Below are 20692 nucleotides of genomic sequence, written 5' to 3'. Positions count from 1 at the left end.
ACGTAGTGACACAGACTAGGTACAGTAAAGCCAGAACCAATCCAATAAGACCAAACTGTTTTCTCCAGTTTTACCTATAATAAACTAGATCTGAACTGTCCAATATACGGTAATACAGTATGTAAGCTAGGATAATAAAGCATATAGAAAACAGCAGATTGTAGCATCTGCATCAAGTTTCATACATTCCTCCTCTTCTCCTCAACAGCTGCCCTGAGGGTAGAATACAGTATGGTACAGTAGGAATCTGCTATGTTCTCATTGTGTTGAAAGAGACATGGATCCACATCCACTGCTTTAGGCTCTCGTCCCACTTCCACAGAATATAGCTTTTCTTTGTAGGTCTGGAATCTCTAGATGACTAGTTATGCACTGTACCTTTAGACAGCGTACACTGTCTGCACATATACTAGTACCACCTTCCTAAGTACACACATGAACACACAACAAGAATATGTTTCTTTAAACGTGTAATTCTAAACCCATCCTTTCACATGCAAACGTAATGATAATTGTATAAACCTGTCAATCAACTGCCTTTGCCTTGTCTGGTCTCACCTGTTTTTGCTGTATACGCCTATAGCCAACTCAGTAGCGATACAACTTTGTGTTCGTGTAATCACGGTAACAGCATGAGGCTGGAGGGATGGCCTACCTGGTTGAAGCGCTCCAGTCTCACCTTGACCTCAGCCAGTTCAGGGTTAGGGCTGCGAACTTTGACCTCTGGGTTCTGCTTCTGGGCCTGGAGACCGTTCCCCACCACTCTGCCTGTGTAACTAGAGACAGATAGAGAATGAGGATGGGGAGAGAAGGAGAGGTTGAATTGATCATTGAGTTGTTGAACGTAGGCAATAAAAACAGCGACATTGCATCACATCACAATCTGGATTATATGTCAAACAACCAACACTCATTCAATATGTATCAAAACCCTTATTTAATATGCATCAATAATCAATACCCTCCTTCAATATGCATCAAAACCCTGCTACAATATGTATCAAAACCCTGTTACAATATGTATCAAAACCCTGTTACAATATGTATCAAAACCCTGCTACAATATGTATCAAAACCCTGTTACAATATGTATCAAAACCCTGCTACAATATGCATCAAAACCCTGCTACAATATGTATCAAAACCCTGCTACAATATGTATCAAACCCTCCTTCAATATGTATCAAAACCCTTATTTAATATGCATCAATAATCAATACCCTCCTTCAATATGCATCAAAACCCTGCTACAATATGTATCAAAACCCTGTTACAATATGTATCAAAACCCTGTTACAATATGTATCAAAACCCTGCTACAATATGTATCAAAACCCTGTTACAATATGTATCAAAACCCTCCTTCAATATGCATAAAAACCCTCCTTCAATATGTATCAAAACCTCCATCAATATGTATCAAAACCCTGCTACAATATGTATCAAAACCCTGTTACAATATGTATCAAAACCCTCCTTCAATATGTATCAAAACCCTGCTACAATATGCATCAAAACCCTGTTACAATATGTATCAAAACCCTGCTACAATATGTATCAAAACCCTGTTACAATATGTATCAAAACCCTCCTTCAATATGTATCAAAACCCTGCTACAATATGTATCAAAACCCTGTTACAATATGTATCAAAACCCTCCTTCAATATGTATCAAAACCCTGCTACAATATGTATCAAAACCCTGCTACAATATGTATCAAAACCCTACTACAATATGCATCAAAACCCTACTACAATATGTATCAAATCCCTGCTACAATATGTATCAAAACCCTCCTTCAATATGCATCAAACCCCTGTTACAATATGCATCAAAACCCTGCTACAATATGTATCAAAACCCTACTACAATATGCATCAAACCCCTGTTACAATATGCATCAAAACCCTGCTACAATATGTATCAAAACCCTACTACAATATGCATCAAAACCCTACTACAATATGCATCAAAACCCTACTACAATATGTATCAAAACCCTACTACAATATGCATCAAAACCCTCCTACAATATGCATCAAAACCCTGTTACAATATGTATCAAAACCCTCCTACAATATGCATCAAACCCCTGTTACAATATGCATCAAAACCCTGCTACAATATGTATCAAAACCCTGTTACAATATGTATCAAAACCCTGCTACAATATGTATCAAAACCCTACTACAATATGCATCAAAACCCTACTACAATATGTATCAAAACCCTGCTACAATATGTATCAAAACCCTCCTACAATATGCATCAAACCCCTGTTACAATATGCATCAAAACCCTGCTGCAATATGTATCAAAACCCTACTACAATATGCATCAAAACCCTCCTTCAATATGCATCAAAACCCTGCTACAATATGTATCAAAACCCTGCTACAATATGCATCAAAACCCTGCTACAATATGCATCAAAACCCTGTTACAATATGCATCAAAACCCTGCTACAATATGCATCAAAACCCTCCTTCAATATGCATCAAAACCCTCCTTCAATATGTATCAAAACCCTGCTACAATATGTATCAAAACCCTGCTACAATATGCATCAAACCCCTGTTACAATATGCATCAAAACCCTCCTTCAACATGTATCAAAACCCTGCTACAATATGCATCAAAACCCTGCTACAATATGTATCAAACCCCTCCTTCAATATGCATCAAAACCCTCCTTCAATATGCATCAAAACCCTCCTTCAATATGTATCAAAACCCTGCTACAATATGCATCAAAACCCTGCTACAATATGTATCAAAACCCTCCTTCAATATGTATCAAAACCCTGCTAAATATGTATCAAAACCCTGTTACAATATGTATCAAAACCCTCCTTCAATATGTATCAAAACCCTGCTACAATATGTATCAAAACCCTGCTAAACAAAACCCTTCAATATGCATCAAAACCCTACTACAAATGTACAAATCCCTGCTAAATATGTATCAAAACCCTCCTTCAATATGCATCAAACCCCTGTTACAATATGCATCAAAACCCTGCTACAATATGTATCAAAACCCTACAATATGCATCAAACCCCTGTTACAATATGCATCAAAACCCTCCTTCAACATGTATCAAAACCCTGCTACAATATGCATCAAAACCCTGCTACAATATGTATCAAACCCCTCCTTCAATATGCATCAAAACCCTCCTTCAATATGCATCAAAACCCTCCTTCAATATGTATCAAAACCCTGCTACAATATGTATCAAAACCCTGCTACAATATGCATCAAAACCCTGTTACAATATGCATCAAAACCCTCCTTCAACATGTATCAAAACCCTGCTACAATATGTATCAAAACCCTGCTACAATATGTATCAAAACCCTACTACAATATGCATCAAAACCCTACTACAATATGTATCAAATCCCTGCTACAATATGCATCAAAACCCTCCTTCAATATGTATCAAAACCCTGCTACAATATGTATCAAAACCCTGCTACAATATGCATCAAAACCCTGTTACAATATGCATCAAAACCCTCCTTCAACATGTATCAAAACCCTGCTACAATATGTATCAAAACCCTGCTACAATATGCATCAAACCCCTGTTACAATATGCATCAAAACCCTGCTACAATATGTATCAAAACCCTGCTACAATATGTATCAAAACCCTACTACAATATGCATCAAAACCCTACTACAATATGTATCAAAACCCTACTACAATATGCATCAAAACCCTCCTACAATATGCATCAAAACCCTGTTACAATATGTATCAAAACCCTCCTACAATATGCATCAAACCCTGTTACAATATGCATCAAAACCCTGCTACAATATGTATCAAAACCCTGTTAAATATGTATCAAAACCCTGCTACAATATGTATCAAAACCCTCCTACAATATGCATCAAACCCCTGTTACAATATGCATCAAAACCCTGCTACAATATGTATCAAAACCCTACTACAATATGCATCAAACCCTCCTTCAATATGCATCAAAACCCTGCTACAATATGTATCAAAACCCTGCTACAATATGCATCAAAACCCTGCTACAATATGCATCAAAACCCTGTTTCAATATGCATCAAAACCCTGCTACAATATGCATCAAAACCCTCCTTCAATATGCATCAAAACCCTCCTTCAATATGTATCAAAACCCTGCTACAATATGTATCAAAACCCTGCTACAATATGCATGTTACAATCAAAAACCCTCCTTCAACATGTATCAAAACCCTGCTACAATATGCATCAAAACCCTCCTTCAATATGTATCAAAACCCTCCTTCAATATGCATCAAAACCCTCCTTCAATATGCATCAAAACCCTCCTTCAACATGTATCAAAACCCTGCTACAATATGCATCAAAACCCTCCTTCAATATGCATCAAAACCCTCCTTCAATATGCATCAAAACCCTCCTTCAATATGTATCAAAACCCTCCTTCAATATGCATCAAAACCCTCCTTCAATATGTATCAAAACCCTCTTTCAATATGCATCAAAACCCTCCTTCAATATGTATCAAAACCCTCTTTCAATATGCATCAAAACCCTCCTTCAATATGTATCAAAACCCTCCTTCAATATGCATCAAAACCCTGCAACAATATGTATCAAAACCCTCTTTCAATATGCATCAAAACCCTCCTTCAATATGTATCAAAACCCTGCTACAATATGTAGCAAAACCCTGCTACAATATGCATCAAAACCCTGCTACAATATGTATCAAAACCCTCCTTCAACATGCATCAAAACCCTCATTCAATATGCATCAAAACCCTGCTACAATATGTATCAAACCCCAAACATTCAATATATATCAAACCCCAAACATTCAATATCAAACCCCTGCTACAATATGTATCAAAACCCTACTACAATATGCATCAAAACCCTGTTACAATATGCATCAAAACCCTGCTACAATATGCATCAAAACCCTGCTACAATATGCATCAAAACCCTGCTACAATATGCATCAAAACCCTGCTACAATATGCATCAAAACCCTCCTTCAACATGCATCAAAACCCTCATTCAATATGCATCAAAACCCTGCTACAATATGCATCAAAACCCTGCTACAATATGCATCAAAACCCTGCTACAATATGCATCAAAACCCTCATTCAATATGCATCAAAACCCTACTACAATATTTATCAAACCCCAAACATTCAATATATATCAAACCCCAAACATTCAATATATATCAAACCCCAAACATTCAATATCAAAACCCTGCTACAATATGCATCAAAACCCTCCTTCAATATGCATCAAAACCCTGCTTCAATATGTATCAAAACCCCAAACTTCAATATGTATCAAAACCTGCTTCAATATGTATCAAAACCCTGCTACAATATGTATCAAAACCCTGCTACAATATGTATCAAAACCCTGCATTCAATATGCATCAAAACCCTCCTTCAACATGTATCAAAACCCTCCTACAATATGTATCAAAACCCTGCTAAAATATGCATCAAAACCCTGCTAAATATACATCAAAACCCTGCTACAATATGCATCAAAACCCTCCTTCAATATGTATCAAAACCTGCTAAATATGCATCAAAACCCTCCTTCAATATGCATCAAAACCCTCATTCAATATGCATCAAAACCCTGCTTCAATATGTATCAAACCCCAAACATTCAATATGTATCAAACCCCAAACATTCATATGTATCAAACCCAAACATTCAATATGTATCAAACCCCAAACATTCAATATGTATCAAAACCCAAACATTCAATATGTATCAAAACCCAAAATTCAATATCAAAACCCTGCTACAATATGTATCAAAACCCAAACTTTCAGTATGTATCAAACCCCAAACATTCAATATGTATCAAAACCCAAACATTCAATATGTATCAAACCCAAACATTCAATATCAAAACCCTGCTACAATATGCATCAAAACCCTCATTCAATATGTATCAAAACCCTCCTTCAATATGTATCAAAACCCTCCTACAATATGCATCAAAACCCTCCTTCAATATGTATCAAAACCCTGCTTCAATATTCAAAACCCTCCTATATGTATCAAAACCCTCCTTCAATATGTATCAAAACACTGCTACAATATGCATCAAAACCCTGCTTCAATATGCATCAAAACCCTCCTTCAATATGCATCAAAACCCTCATTCAATATGCATCAAAACCCTGCTACAATATGTATCAAAACCCAAACATTCATATATATCAAAACCAATATGTATCAAACCCTTCAATATGTATCAAACCCTGCTTCAATATGTATCAAAACCCTCCTTCAATATGTATCAAAACCCAAACATTCAATATGTATCAAAACCCCAAACATTCAATATGTATCAAACCCCAAACATTCAATATGTATCAAAACCCAAACATTCAATATGCATCAAAACCCTCCTTCAATATGCATCAAAACCCTTATTCAATATGCATCAAAACCCTGCTACAATATGCATCAAAACCCTCATTCAATATGCATCAAAACCCTCCTTCAATATGTATCAAAACCTCCTTCAATATGTATCAAAACCCTCCTTCAACATGTATCAAAACCCTCCTTCAACATGTATCAAATACTCCTTCAACATGTATCAAAACCCTCCTTCAAAATGTATCAAACCCCAAACATTCAATATGTATCAAACCCCAAACATTCAGTATGTATCAAAACCCAAACATTCAATATGTATCAAAACCCAAGCATTCAATATCAAAACCCTGCTACAATATGCATCAAAACCCTCATTCAATATGCATCAAAACCCTCCTTCAATATGTATCAAAACCCTTCTTCAACATGTATCAAAACCCTCCTTCAACATGTATCAAACCCCAAAAATTCAATATGTATCAAAACCCAAACATTCAATATGTATCAAAACCCCAAACATTCAGTATGTATCAAAACCCAAACATTCAATATGTATCAAAACCCAAACATTCAATATGCATCAAAACCCTCCTTCAATATCAAAACCCCTTCAATATGTATCAAAACCCTCCTTCAATATGTATCAAAACCCTCAAACCCCTGCTTCAATATGTATCAAAACCCTTCAATATGCATCAAAACCCTGCTACAATATGCATCAAAACCCTCCTTCAATATGTATCAAAACCCTGCTATCAAAAACCCTGCTACAATTCAAAACCCCTTTGTATCAAAACCTCCTTCAATATGTATCAAAACCCTCCTTCAGTATGTATCAAAACCCTGCTACAATATGTATCAAAACCCAAACATTCAAGATGTATCAAAACCTCCTTCAACATGTATCAAAACCTCCTTCAATATGTATCAAAACCCTTCTTCAGTATGTATCAAAACCCTGCTACAATATGTATCAAAACCCAAACATTCAATATGTATCAAAACCCTCCTTCAATATGCATCAAAACCCACCTTCAATATGTATCAAAACCCTCCTTCAATATGCATCAAAACCCTCCTTCAATATGTATCAAAACCTAATATGTATCAAAACCCTCCTTCAATATGTATCAAAACCCTGCTATATGCATCAAACCCCAAATATGTATCAAAACCCTCCTTCAATATGTATCAAAACCCTCATTCAATATGTATCAAAACCCTCCTTCAATATGTATCAAAACCCTCCTTCAACATGTATCAAAACCCAAACATTCAATATGTATCAAAACCCCCTTCAATATGTATCAAACCCCAAACATTCAATATGTATCAAAACCCAAACATTCAATATGTATCAAAACCCTCCTTCAACATGCATCAAAACCCTCATTCAATATGCATCAAAACCCTCCTTCAATATGTATCAAAACCCTCCTTCAATATGTATCAAAACCCAAACATTCAGTATGTATCAAACCCCTTCAATATGTATCAAAACCCTCAAATATGTATCAAAACCTTCCTTCAATATGTATCAAAACCCAAACATTCAATATGTATCAAACCCCAAACATTCAATATGTATCAAACCCCAAACATTCAATATGTATCAAACCCCAAACATTCAATATGTATCAAAACCCAAACATTCAATATGTATCAAACCCAAACATTCAATATGTATCAAAACCCAAACATTCAATATCAAAACCCTGCTTCAATATGCATCATTCAATATGTATCAAAACCCTCCTTCAATAAAACCCTGCATCAAAACCCTCATTCAATATGTATCAAAACCCAAACATTCAATATGTATCAAAACCCAAACATTCAATATGTATCAAACCCTGCTACAATATGCATCAAAACCCTCAAAAAAACCCTCCTTCAATATGTATCAAAACCCTCCTTCAATATGTATCAAAACCCTCCTTCAATATGTATCAAAACCCTCCTTCAACAAAAACCCTCATTCAAAACCTCCTTCAACATGTATCAAAACCTCCTTCAAATGTATCAAAACCTTTCAATATGTATCAAAACCCTCCTTCAAATCAAAACCCTGCTCAATATGTATCAAAACCCAAACATTCAATATGTATCAAAACCCAAACATTCAATATGTATCAAAACCCTCATTCAATATGCATCAAAACCCAAACAATATGTATCAAAACCCTCAAAATATGCATCAAAACCCTCAAATATGTATCAAAACCCTCCTTCAATATGTATCAAAACCCTCCTTCAATATTCAAAACATGTATCAAAACCCCAAACATTCAATATGTATCAAAACCCAAACATTCAATATGTATCAAACCCCAAACATTCAGTATGTATCAAACCCCAAACATTCAATATGTATCAAACCCCAAACATTCAATATGTATCCAAACCCAAACATTCAAGATGTATCAAAACCCCCCTTCAATATGCATCAAACCCCTCCTTCAATATGCATCAAAACCCTGCTACAATATGTATCAAAACCCTCCTTCGACATGTATCAAAACCTCCTTCAATTTGTATCAAAACGCTCCTTCAATATGCACAAAACCCTCCTTCAACATGTATCAAAACCCTCCTTCGACATGTATCAAAACCTCCTTCAACATGTATCAAAACCTCCTTCAACATGTATCAAAACCTCCTTCAATATGTATCAAAACCCTCCTTCAATATGTATCAAAACCCTCCTTCAATATGTATCAAAACCCTCCTTCAATATGCATCAAAACCCTCCTTCAATATGCATCAAAACCCTCCTTCAATATGTATCAAAACCCTCCTTCAATATGCATCAAAACCCTCCTTCAATATGTATCAAAACCCTTCTTCAACATGTATCAAAACCCTTCTTCAACATGTATCAAACCACAAACATTCAGTATGTATCAAACCCCAAACATTCAGTATGTATCAAACCCCAAACATTCAATATGTATCAAAACCCAAACATTCAATATGTATCAAAACCCAAACATTCAATATGTATCAAAACCCTCCTTCAATATGCATCAAAACCCTCCTTCAATATGTATCAAAACCCTCCTTCAATATGCATCAAAACCCTCCTTCAATATGTATCAAAACCCTCCTTCAATATGCATCAAAACCCTCCTTCAATATGTATCAAAACCCTGCTACAATATGTATCAAAACCCCTTCAACATGTATCAAAACCCTCCTTCAACATGTATCAAAACCTCCTTCAACATGTATCAAAACCCTCCTTCAATATGCATCAAAACCCTGCTACAATATGTATCAAAACCCTCCTTCAACATGTATCAAAACCTCCTTCAATATGTATCAAAACCTCCTTCAATATGTATCAAAACCCTCCTTCAATATGTATCAAAACCCTCCTTCAATATGTATCAAACCCTCAAACATTCAATATGTATCAAAACCCAAACATTCAATATGTATCAAAACCCTCATTCAATATGTATCAAAACCCTCCTTCAATATGCATCAAAACCTCCTTCAATATGTATCAAAACCCTCCTTCAAAAAACCCTGCTACCATCAAAACCCTCATTCAATATGTATCAAAACCCTGCTTCAATATGTATCAAAACCCTCATTCAATATGCATCAAAACCTCCTTCAATATGTATCAAACCCTCCTTCAATATGTATCAAAACCCCAAACATTCAATATCAAACCCCAAACATTCAATATGTATCAAACCCTCCATTCAATATGTATCAAAACCCAAACATTCAATATGTATCAAAACCCAAACATTCAATATGTATCAAAACCCAAACATTCAATATGCAAAAACCCTCAAAATGCATCAAAACCCTCATTCAATATGCATCAAAACCCTCCTTCAATATGTATCAAAACCCTCCTTCAATATGTATCAAACCCCAAACATTCAATATGTAAACCCCAAACATTCAGTATGTATCAAACCCAAACATTCAATATGTCAAACCCCAAACATTCAGTATGTATCAAACCCAAACATTCAATATGTATCAAAACCCCAAACATTCAATATGTATCAAAACCCTGCTTCAATATGCATCAAAACCCTCAAATATGTATCAAAACCCTCCTTCAATATGCATCAAAACCCTCCTTCAATATGTATCAAAACCCTGCTACAATATGCATCAAAACCCTGCTACAATATGCATCAAAACCCTCCTTCAATATGTATCAAAACCCTCTACAATTCAAAAACCCTGCTACAATATGTATCAAAACCCTCCTTCAATATGTATCAAAACCCTCCTTCAATATGCATCAAAACCCTCCTTCAATATGTATCAAAACCTCCTTCAGACATGTATCAAAACCTCCTTCAATATGTATCAAAACCTCCTTCAACATGTATCAAAACCTCCTTCAATATGTATCAAAACCCTCCTTCAATATGTATCAAAACCCTCTACAATATGTATCAAAACCCAAACATTCAAGATGTATCAAAACCCAAACATTCAATATGTATCAAAACCCTAACATTCAATATGTATCAAAACCCTCCTTCAATATGTATCAAAACCCTCCTTCAATATGCATCAAAACCCTCCTTCAATATGCATCAAAACCCTCCTTCAATATGTATCAAAACCCTCCTTCAATATGCATCAAAACCCTCCTTCAATATGTATCAAAACCCTGCTACAATATAGATCAAAACCCTGCTACAATATGTTTCAAAACCCTCCTTCGACATGTATCAAAACCTCCTTCAATTTGTATCAAAACCCTCCTTCAATATGCATCAAAACCCTCCTTCAACATGTATCAAAACCCTCCTTCAACATGTATCAAAACCTCCTTCAACATGTATCAAAACCTCCTTCAATATGTATCAAAACCCTCCTTCAGTATGTATCAAAACCCTGCTACAATATGTATCAAAACCCAAACATTCAATATGTATCAAAACCCTCCTTCAATATGCATCAAAACCCTCCTTCAATATGTATCAAAACCCTCCTTCAATATGTATCAAAACCCTCCTTCAATATGCATCAAAACCCTCCTTCAATATGCATCAAAACCCTCCTTCAATATGTATCAAAACCCTCCTTCAATATGTATCAAAACCCTCCTTCAATATGTATCAAAACCCTTCTTCAACATGTATCAAACCCCAAACATTCAGTATGTATCAAACCCCAAACATTCAATATGTATCAAACCCCAAACATTCAATATGTATCAAAACCCAAACATTCAATATGTATCAAACCCCAAACATTCAATATGTATCAAAACCCAAACATTCAATATCAAAAAACAACCATCAAAACCCTCATTCAATATGCATCAAAACCCTCCTTCAATATGTATCAAAACCTCCTTCAATATGTCAAACCCCAAACATTCAATGTATCAAACCCCAAACATTCAGTATGTATCAAACCCAAACATTCAATATGTTTCAAAAACCCAAACATTCAATATGTATCAAAACCCAAACATTCAATATGTATCAAAACCCAAACATTCAATATGTATCAAAACCCTGCTACAATATGCCAAAACCCTCATTCAATATGTATCAAAACCCTGCTTCAATATGCATCAAAACCCTTCAATATGTATCAAAACCCTGCTTCAATATGTATCAAAACCCTGCTTCAATATGCATCAAAACCCTCCTTCAATATGTATCAAAACCCTGCTACAATATGCATCAAAACCCTGCTACAATATGTATCAAAACCCTCCTTCGATATGTATCAAAACCTCCTTCAATTTGTATCAAAACCCTCCTTCAATATGCATCAAAACCCTCCTTCAACATGTATCAAAACCTCCTTCAATATGTATCAAAACCCTCCTTCAGTATGTATCAAAACCCTGCTACAATATGTATCAAAACCCAATCATTCAAGATGTATCAAAACCCAAACATTCAATATGTATCAAAACCCTCATTCAATATGCATCAAAACCCTCCTTCAATATGTATCAAAACCCTCATTCAATATGCATCAAAACCCTCCTTCAATATGTATCAAAACCTCCTTCAATATGTATCAAAACCCTCCTTCAATATGTATCAAAACCCTTCAATATGCATCAAAACCCTCCTTCAATATATCAAAACCCTCCTTCAATATGTATCAAAACCCTCCTTCAATATGTATCAAAACCCAAACATTCAATATGTATCAAAACCCTCCTTCAATATGTATCAAAACCCAAACATTCAATATGTATCAAAACCTCAAAAAACCCAAACATTCAATATGTATCAAAACCCAAACATTCAGTATGTATCAAACCCAAACATTCAATATGTATCATTCAAACAAACCCAAACATTCAATATGTATCAAAACCCAAACATTCAATATGTATCAAAACCCTCATTTCAATATGCATCAAAACCCTCATTCAATATGTATCAAAACCCTCCTTCAATATGCATCAAAACCCTCCTTCAATATGTATCAAAACCCTCAAATATGTATCAAAACCCTCCTTCAATATGTATCAAAACCCTGCTACAATATAGATCAAAACCCTGATACAATATGTATCAAAACCCTCCTTCGACATGTATCAAAACCTCCTTCAATTTGTATCAAAATCCTCCTTCAATATGCATCAAAACCCTCCTTCAATATGTATCAAAACCCTGCTACAATATAGATCAAAACCCTGATACAATATGTATCAAAACCCTCCTTAGACATGTATCAAAACCTCCTTCAACATGTATCAAAACCTCCTTCAACATGTATCAAAACCTCCTTCAATATGTATCAAAACCCTCCTTCAGTATGTATCAAAACCCTGCTACAATATGTATCAAAACCCAATCATTCAAGATGTATCAAAACCCAAACATTCAATATGTATCAAAACCCTCATTCAATATGCATCAAAACCCTCCTTCAATATATCAAAACCCTCATTAAATATGCATCAAAACCCTCATTCAATATGCATCAAAACCTCCTTCAATATGTATCAAAACCCTCCTTCAGTGTGTATCAAAACCCTGCTACAATATGCATCAAACCCCAAACATTCAATATGTATCAAAACCCAAACATTCAATATGTATCAAACCCCAAACATTCAGTATGTATCAAACCCCAAACATTCAATATGTATCAAACCCCAAACATTCAATATGTATCCAAACCCAAACATTCAAGATGTATCAAAACCCCCCTTCAATATGCATCAAACCCCTCCTTCAATATGCATCAAAACCCTGCTACAATATGTATCAAAACCCTCCTTCGACATGTATCAAAACCTCCTTCAATTTGTATCAAAACGCTCCTTCAATATGCACAAAACCCTCCTTCAACATGTATCAAAACCTCCTTCAACATGTATCAAAACCTCCTTCAACATGTATCAAAACCTCCTTCAATATGTATCAAAACCCTCCTTCAATATGCATCAAAACCCTCCTTCAATATGCATCAAAACCCTCCTTCAATATGCATCAAAACCCTCCTTCAATATGTATCAAAACCCTCCTTCAATATGCATCAAAACCCTCCTTCAATATGCATCAAAACCCTCCTTCAATATGCATCAAAACCCTCCTTCAATATGTATCAAAACCCTCCTTCAACATGTATCAAAACCCTCCTTCATCAAAACCTCCTTCAACATGTATCAAAACCTTTCAATATGTATCAAAACCCTCCTTCAGTATGTATCAAAACCCTTCAATATGTATCAAAACCCAAACATTCAATATGTATCAAAACCCAAACATTCAATATGTATCAAAACCCTCAAAACCCAAAACCTCATTCAATATGCATCAAAACCCTCCTTCAATATGTATCAAAACCCTCCTTCAATATGTATCAAAACCCTCCTTCAATATGCATCAAAACCCTCCTTCAATATGTATCAAAACCCTCTACAATATGCATCAAAACCCTCATTCAATATGCATCAAAACCCTCCTTCAATATGTATCAAAACCCTCCTTCAACATCAAACCCCAAACATTCAATATCAAAACCCCAAACATTCAATATGTATCAAAACCCCTTCAGTATGTATCAAACCCTCCATTCAATATGTATCAAACCCCCATTCAATATGTATCAAAACCCAAACATTCAATATGTATCAAAACCCTCCTTCAATATGCATCAAAACCCTCCTTCAACATGTATCAAAACCCTCCTTCAATATGTATCAAAACCTCCTTCAATATGTATCAAAACCCTCCTTCAATATGTATCAAAACCCTCCTTCAATATGTATCAAAACCCTGTATGTATCAAAACCCAAACATTCAATATGTATCAAAACCCAAACATTCAATATGTATCAAAACCCCAAACATCAAAATCATCAAACCTCCTTCAATATGTATCAAAACCCTCCTTCATGTATCAAAACCCTGCCCCAAAACCCTCATTCAATATGTCAAAACCCCTTCAATATGAATCAAAACCCTCATTCAATATGTATCAAAACCCTCCTTCAATATGTATCAAAACCCTCCTTCAATATGTATCAAACCCCAAACATTCAGTATGTATCAAACCCCAAACATTCAATATGTATCAAACCCCAAACATTCAGTATGTATCAAACCCCAAACATTCAATATGTATTAAACCCCAAACATTCAATATGTATCAAAACCCAAACATTCAATATCAAAACCCTGCTACAACATGCATCAAAACCCTCATTCAATATGCATCAAAACCCTCCTTCAATATGTATCAAACCCCTCCTTCAATATGTATCAAACCCCAAACATTCAATATGTGTCAAACCCCAAACATTCAGTATGTATCAAACCACAAACATTCAATATGTTTCAAACCCCAAACATTCAGTATGTATCAAACCCCAAACATTCAATATGTATCAAAACCCAAACATTCAATATGTATCAAAACCCAAACATGCAATATCAAAACCCTGCTACAATATGCATCAAAACCCTCATTCAATATGTATCAAAACCCTGCTACAATATGCATCAAAACCCTGCTACAATATGTATCAAAACCCTGCTACAATATGCATCAAAACCCTGCTACAATATGCATCAAAACCCTCCTTCAATATGTATCAAAACCCTGCTACAATATGCATCAAAACCCTGCTACAATATGTATCAAAACCCTCCTTCGACATGTATCAAAACCTCCTTCAATTTGTATCAAAACCCTCCTTCAATATGCATCAAAACCCTCCTTCAACATGTATCAAAACCCTCCTTAGACATGTATCAAAACCTCCTTCAACATGTATCAAAACCTCCTTCAATATGTATCAAAACCCTCCTTCAGTATGTATCAAAACCCTGCTACAATATGTATCAAAACCCAAACATTCAAGATGTATCAAAACCCAAACATTCAATATGTATCAAAACCCTCATTAAATATGCATCAAAACCCTCATTCAATATGCATCAAAACCTCCTTCAATATGTATCAAAACCCTCCTTCAGTGTGTATCAAAACCCTGCTACAATATGCATCAAAACCCTCATTCAATATGTATCAAAACCCTGCTACAATATGAATCAAAACCCTCATTCAATATGCATCAAAACCCTCCTTCAATATGTATCAAAACCCTCCTTCAATATGTATCAAACCCCAAACATTCAATATGTATCAAACCCCAAACATTCAATATGTATCAAACCCCAAACATTCAATATGTATTAAACCCCAAACATTCAATATGTATTAAACCCCAAACATTCAATATGTATCAAAACCCAAACATGCAATATCAAAACCCTGCTACAATATGCATCAAAACCCTCATTCAATATGCATCAAAATCCTCCTTCAACATGTATCAAAACCCTCCTTCAACATGTATCAAACCCCAAAAATTAAATATGTATCAAACCCCAAACATTCAGTATGTATCAAAACCCAAACATTCAATATGTATCAAACCCCAAACATTCAGTATGTATCAAACCCCAAACATTCAATATGTATCAAAACCCAAACATTCAATATGTATCAAAACCCAAACATGCAATATCAAAACCCTGCTACAATATGCATCAAAACCCTCATTCAATATGTATCAAAACCCTGCTACAATATGCATCAAAACCCTGCTACAATATGTATCAAAACCCTGCTACAATATGCATCAAAACCCTGCTACAATATGCATCAAAACCCTCCTTCAATATGTATCAAAACCCTGCTACAATATGCATCAAAACCCTGCTACAATATGTATCAAAACCCTCCTTCGATATGTATCAAAACCCTCCTTCAATATGCATCAAAACCCTCCTTCAACATGTATCAAAACCCTCCTTAGACATGTATCAAAACCTCCTTCAGACATGTATCAAAACCTCCTTCAACATGTATCAAAACCTCCTTCAATATGTATCAAAACCCTCCTTCAGTATGTATCAAAACCCTGCTACAATATGTATCAAAACCCAATCATTCAAGATGTATCAAAACCCAAACATTCAATATGTATCAAAACCCTCATTCAATATGCATCAAAACCCTCCTTCAATATGTATCAAAACCCTCATTAAATATGCATCAAAACCCTCATTCAATATGCATCAAAACCTCCTTCAATATGTATCAAAACCCTCCTTCAGTGTGTATCAAAACCCTGCTACAATATGCATCAAAACCCTCATTCAATATGTATCAAAACCCTGCTACAATATGCATCAAAACCCTCATTCAATATGCATCAAAACCCTCCTTCAATATGTATCAAAACCCTCCTTCAACATGTATCAAACCCCAAACATTCAGTATGTATCAAACCCCAAACATTCAATATGTATTAAACCCCAAACATTCAATATGTATCAAAATCCAAACATTCAATATCAAAACCCTGCTACAACATGCATCAAAACCCTCATTCAATATGCATCAAAACCCTCCTTCAATATGTATCAAACCCCTCCTTCAATATGTATCAAACCCCAAACATTCAGTATGTATCAAACCCCTCCTTCAATATGTATCAAAACCCAAACATTCAATATGTATCAAAACCTTCCTTCACCATGTATCAAAACCCAAACATTCAATATGTATCAAACCCCAAACATTCAGTATGTATCAAACCACAAACATTCAATATGTTTCAAACCCCAAACATTCAGTATGTATCAAACCCCAAACATTCAATATGTATCAAAACCCAAACATTCAATATGTATCAAAACCCAAACATGCAATATCAAAACCCTGCTACAATATGCATCAAAACCCTCATTCAATATGTATCAAAACCCTGCTACAATATGCATCAAAACCCTCTACAATTCAATATGCATCAAAACCCTCTTCAATATGCATCAAAACCCTCCTTCAATATGTATCAAAACCTGCTACAATATGCATCAAAACCCTTCAATATGTATCAAAACCCTCCTTCAATATGTATCAAAACCCTCCTTCAATTTGTATCAAAACCCTCCTTCAATATGCACAAAACCCTCCTTCAACATGTATCAAAACCCTCCTTCGACATGTATCAAAACCTCCTTCAACATGTATCAAAACCTCCTTCAACATGTATCAAAACCTCCTTCAATATGTATCAAAACCCTCCTTCAATATGTATCAAAACCCAAACATTCAAGATGTATCAAAACCCAAACATTCAATATGTATCAAAACCCTCGTTAAATATGCATCAAAACCCTCCTTCAATATGTATCAAAACCCTCCTTCAATATGCATCAAAACCCTCCTTCAATATGCATCAAAACCCTCCTTCAATATGCATCAAAACCCTCCTTCAATATGTATCAAAACCCTGCTACAATATGCATCAAAACCCTCATTCAATATGTATCAAAACCCTCCTTCAATATGCATCAAAACCCTCATTCAATATGCATCAAAACCCTCCTTCAATATGTATCAAACCCCAAACATTCAAATCAAACCCTCCTTCAATATGTATCAAAACCCCAAACATTCAATATGTATCAAAACCCAAACATGCAATATCAAAACCCTGCTTCAATATGCATCAAAACCCTCCAATATGTATCAAAACCCTTCAATATGCATCAAAACCCTCTTCAATATGTATCAAAACCCTATGTCAAAACCCTCAAATATGCATCAAAACCCTCCTTCAATATGTATCAAACCCTGCTACAATATGCATCAAAACCCTGCTACAATATGTATCAAAACCCTCCTTCGATATGTATCAAAACCTCCTTCAATTTGTATCAAAACCCTCCTTCAATATGCATCAAAACCCTCCTTCAACATGTATCAAAACCCTCCTTAGACATGTATCAAAACCTCCTTCAACATGTATCAAAACCTCCTTCAACATGTATCAAAACCTCCTTCAATATGTATCAAAACCCTCCTTCAGTATGTATCAAAACCCTGCTACAATATGTATCAAAACCCAAACATTCAAGATGTATCAAAACCCAAACATTCAATATGTATCAAAACCCTCCTTCAATATGCATCAAAACCCTCCTTCAATATGTATCAAAACCCTCATTAAATATGCATCAAAACCCTCCTTCAATATGCATCAAAACCTCCTTCAATATGTATCAAAACCCTCCTTCAGTGTGTATCAAAACCCTGCTACAATATGCATCAAAACCCTCCTTCAATATGTATCAAAACCCTCCTTCAATATGTATCAAAACCCTCCTTCAATATGCATCAAAACCCTCCTTCAATATGTATCAAAACCCTTCTTCAACATGTATCAAACCCCAAACATTCAGTATGTATCAAACCCCAAACATTCAATATGTATCAAACCCCAAACATTCAATATGTATCAAAACCCAAACATTCAATATGTATCAAAACCCCCCTTCAATATGCATCAAAACCCTCCTTCAATATGTATCAAAACCCTCCTTCAATATGTATCAAAACCCTCCTTCAATATGTATCAAACCCCTCCTTCAATATGTATCAAAACCCAAACATTCAATATGTATCAAAACCTTCCTTCAATATGTATCAAAACCCAAACATTCAATATGTATCAAACCCCAAACATTCAATATGTATCAAACCCCAAACATTCAGTATGTATCAAACCACAAACATTCAATATGTTTCAAACCCCAAACATTCAGTATGTATCAAACCCCAAACATTCAATATGTATCAAAACCCAAACATTCAATATGTATCAAAACCCAAACATTCAATATCAAAACCCTGCTACAATATGCATCAAAACCCTCATTCAATATGTATCAAAACCCTGCTACAATATGCATCAAAACCCTCATTCAATATGCATCAAAACCCTCCTTCAATATGTATCAAAACCCAAACATTCAATATGTATCAAAACCCTCCATTCAATATGTATCAAAACCCTCTTCAATATGTATCAAAACCCTCCTTCAATATGCATCAAAACCCTCCTTCAATATGTATCAAAACCCTGCTACAATATGTATCAAAACCCTCCTTCAGTATGTATCAAAACCCTGCTACAATATGTATCAAAACCCCAACATTCAATATGTATCAAAACCCTCCTTCAATATGTATCAAAACCCTCCTTCAATATGCATCAAAACCCTCCTTCAATATGTATCAAAACCCTGCTACAATATAGATCAAAACCCTGCTACAATATGTTTCAAAACCCTCCTTCAACATGTATCAAAACCTCCTTCAATATGTATCAAAACCCTCCTTCAATATGCATCAAAACCTCCTTCAATATGTATCAAAACCCTCCTTCAGTGTGTATCAAAACCCTGCTACAATATGCATCAAAACCCTCCTTCAATATGTATCAAAACCCTGCTTCAATATGCATCAAAACCCTCATTCAATATGCATCAAAACCCTCCTTCAATATGTATCAAAACCCTCCTTCAACATGTATCAAACCCCAAACATTCAGTATGTATCAAACCCCAAACATTCAATATGTATCAAACCCCAAACATTCAGTATGTATCAAACCCCAAACATTCAATATGTATTAAACCCCAAACATTCAATATGTATCAAAACCCAAACATTCAATATCAAAACCCTGCTACAACATGCATCAAAACCCTCATTCAATATGCATCAAAACCCTCCTTCAATATGTATCAAACCCCTCCTTCAATATGTATCAAACCCCAAACATTCAGTATGTATCAAACCCTCCTTCAATATGTATCAAAACCCAAACATTCAATATGTATCAAAACCTTCCTTCAATATGTATCAAAACCCAAACATTCAATATGTATCAAACCCCAAACATTCAATATGTATCAAACCCCAAACATTCAATATGTATCAAACCACAAACATTCAAA

The 20692-nt window shown here is 35.1% G+C and overlaps 1 protein-coding gene across 4 annotated transcripts in view; it reads right to left on the bottom strand.

Annotated features, from left to right (window-relative positions):
* The window catches only part of LOC118395198 (glypican-5-like), a 291682-nt gene that overhangs the window by 79010 nt on the left and 191980 nt on the right, over positions 1-20692 (bottom strand). For 3 of the 4 annotated variants that reach the window (XM_052463594.1, XM_052463596.1, XM_052463598.1), the window contains one exon: positions 656-776. In XM_052463594.1, the coding sequence (XP_052319554.1) occupies positions 656-776 (121 nt within the window). The remainder of the gene's footprint in view (positions 1-655; positions 777-20692) is intronic. The other variant, XM_052463595.1, reaches the window with a different exon arrangement.

The sequence above is a fragment of the Oncorhynchus keta genome, chromosome 15 (genome assembly GCF_023373465.1).
Source record: "Oncorhynchus keta strain PuntledgeMale-10-30-2019 chromosome 15, Oket_V2, whole genome shotgun sequence".
Lineage (NCBI taxonomy): Eukaryota > Metazoa > Chordata > Actinopteri > Salmoniformes > Salmonidae > Oncorhynchus > Oncorhynchus keta.
The sequence above is the reverse complement of the archived record's forward strand: the minus strand, read 5'-3'. Positions and strand labels throughout refer to the sequence as shown.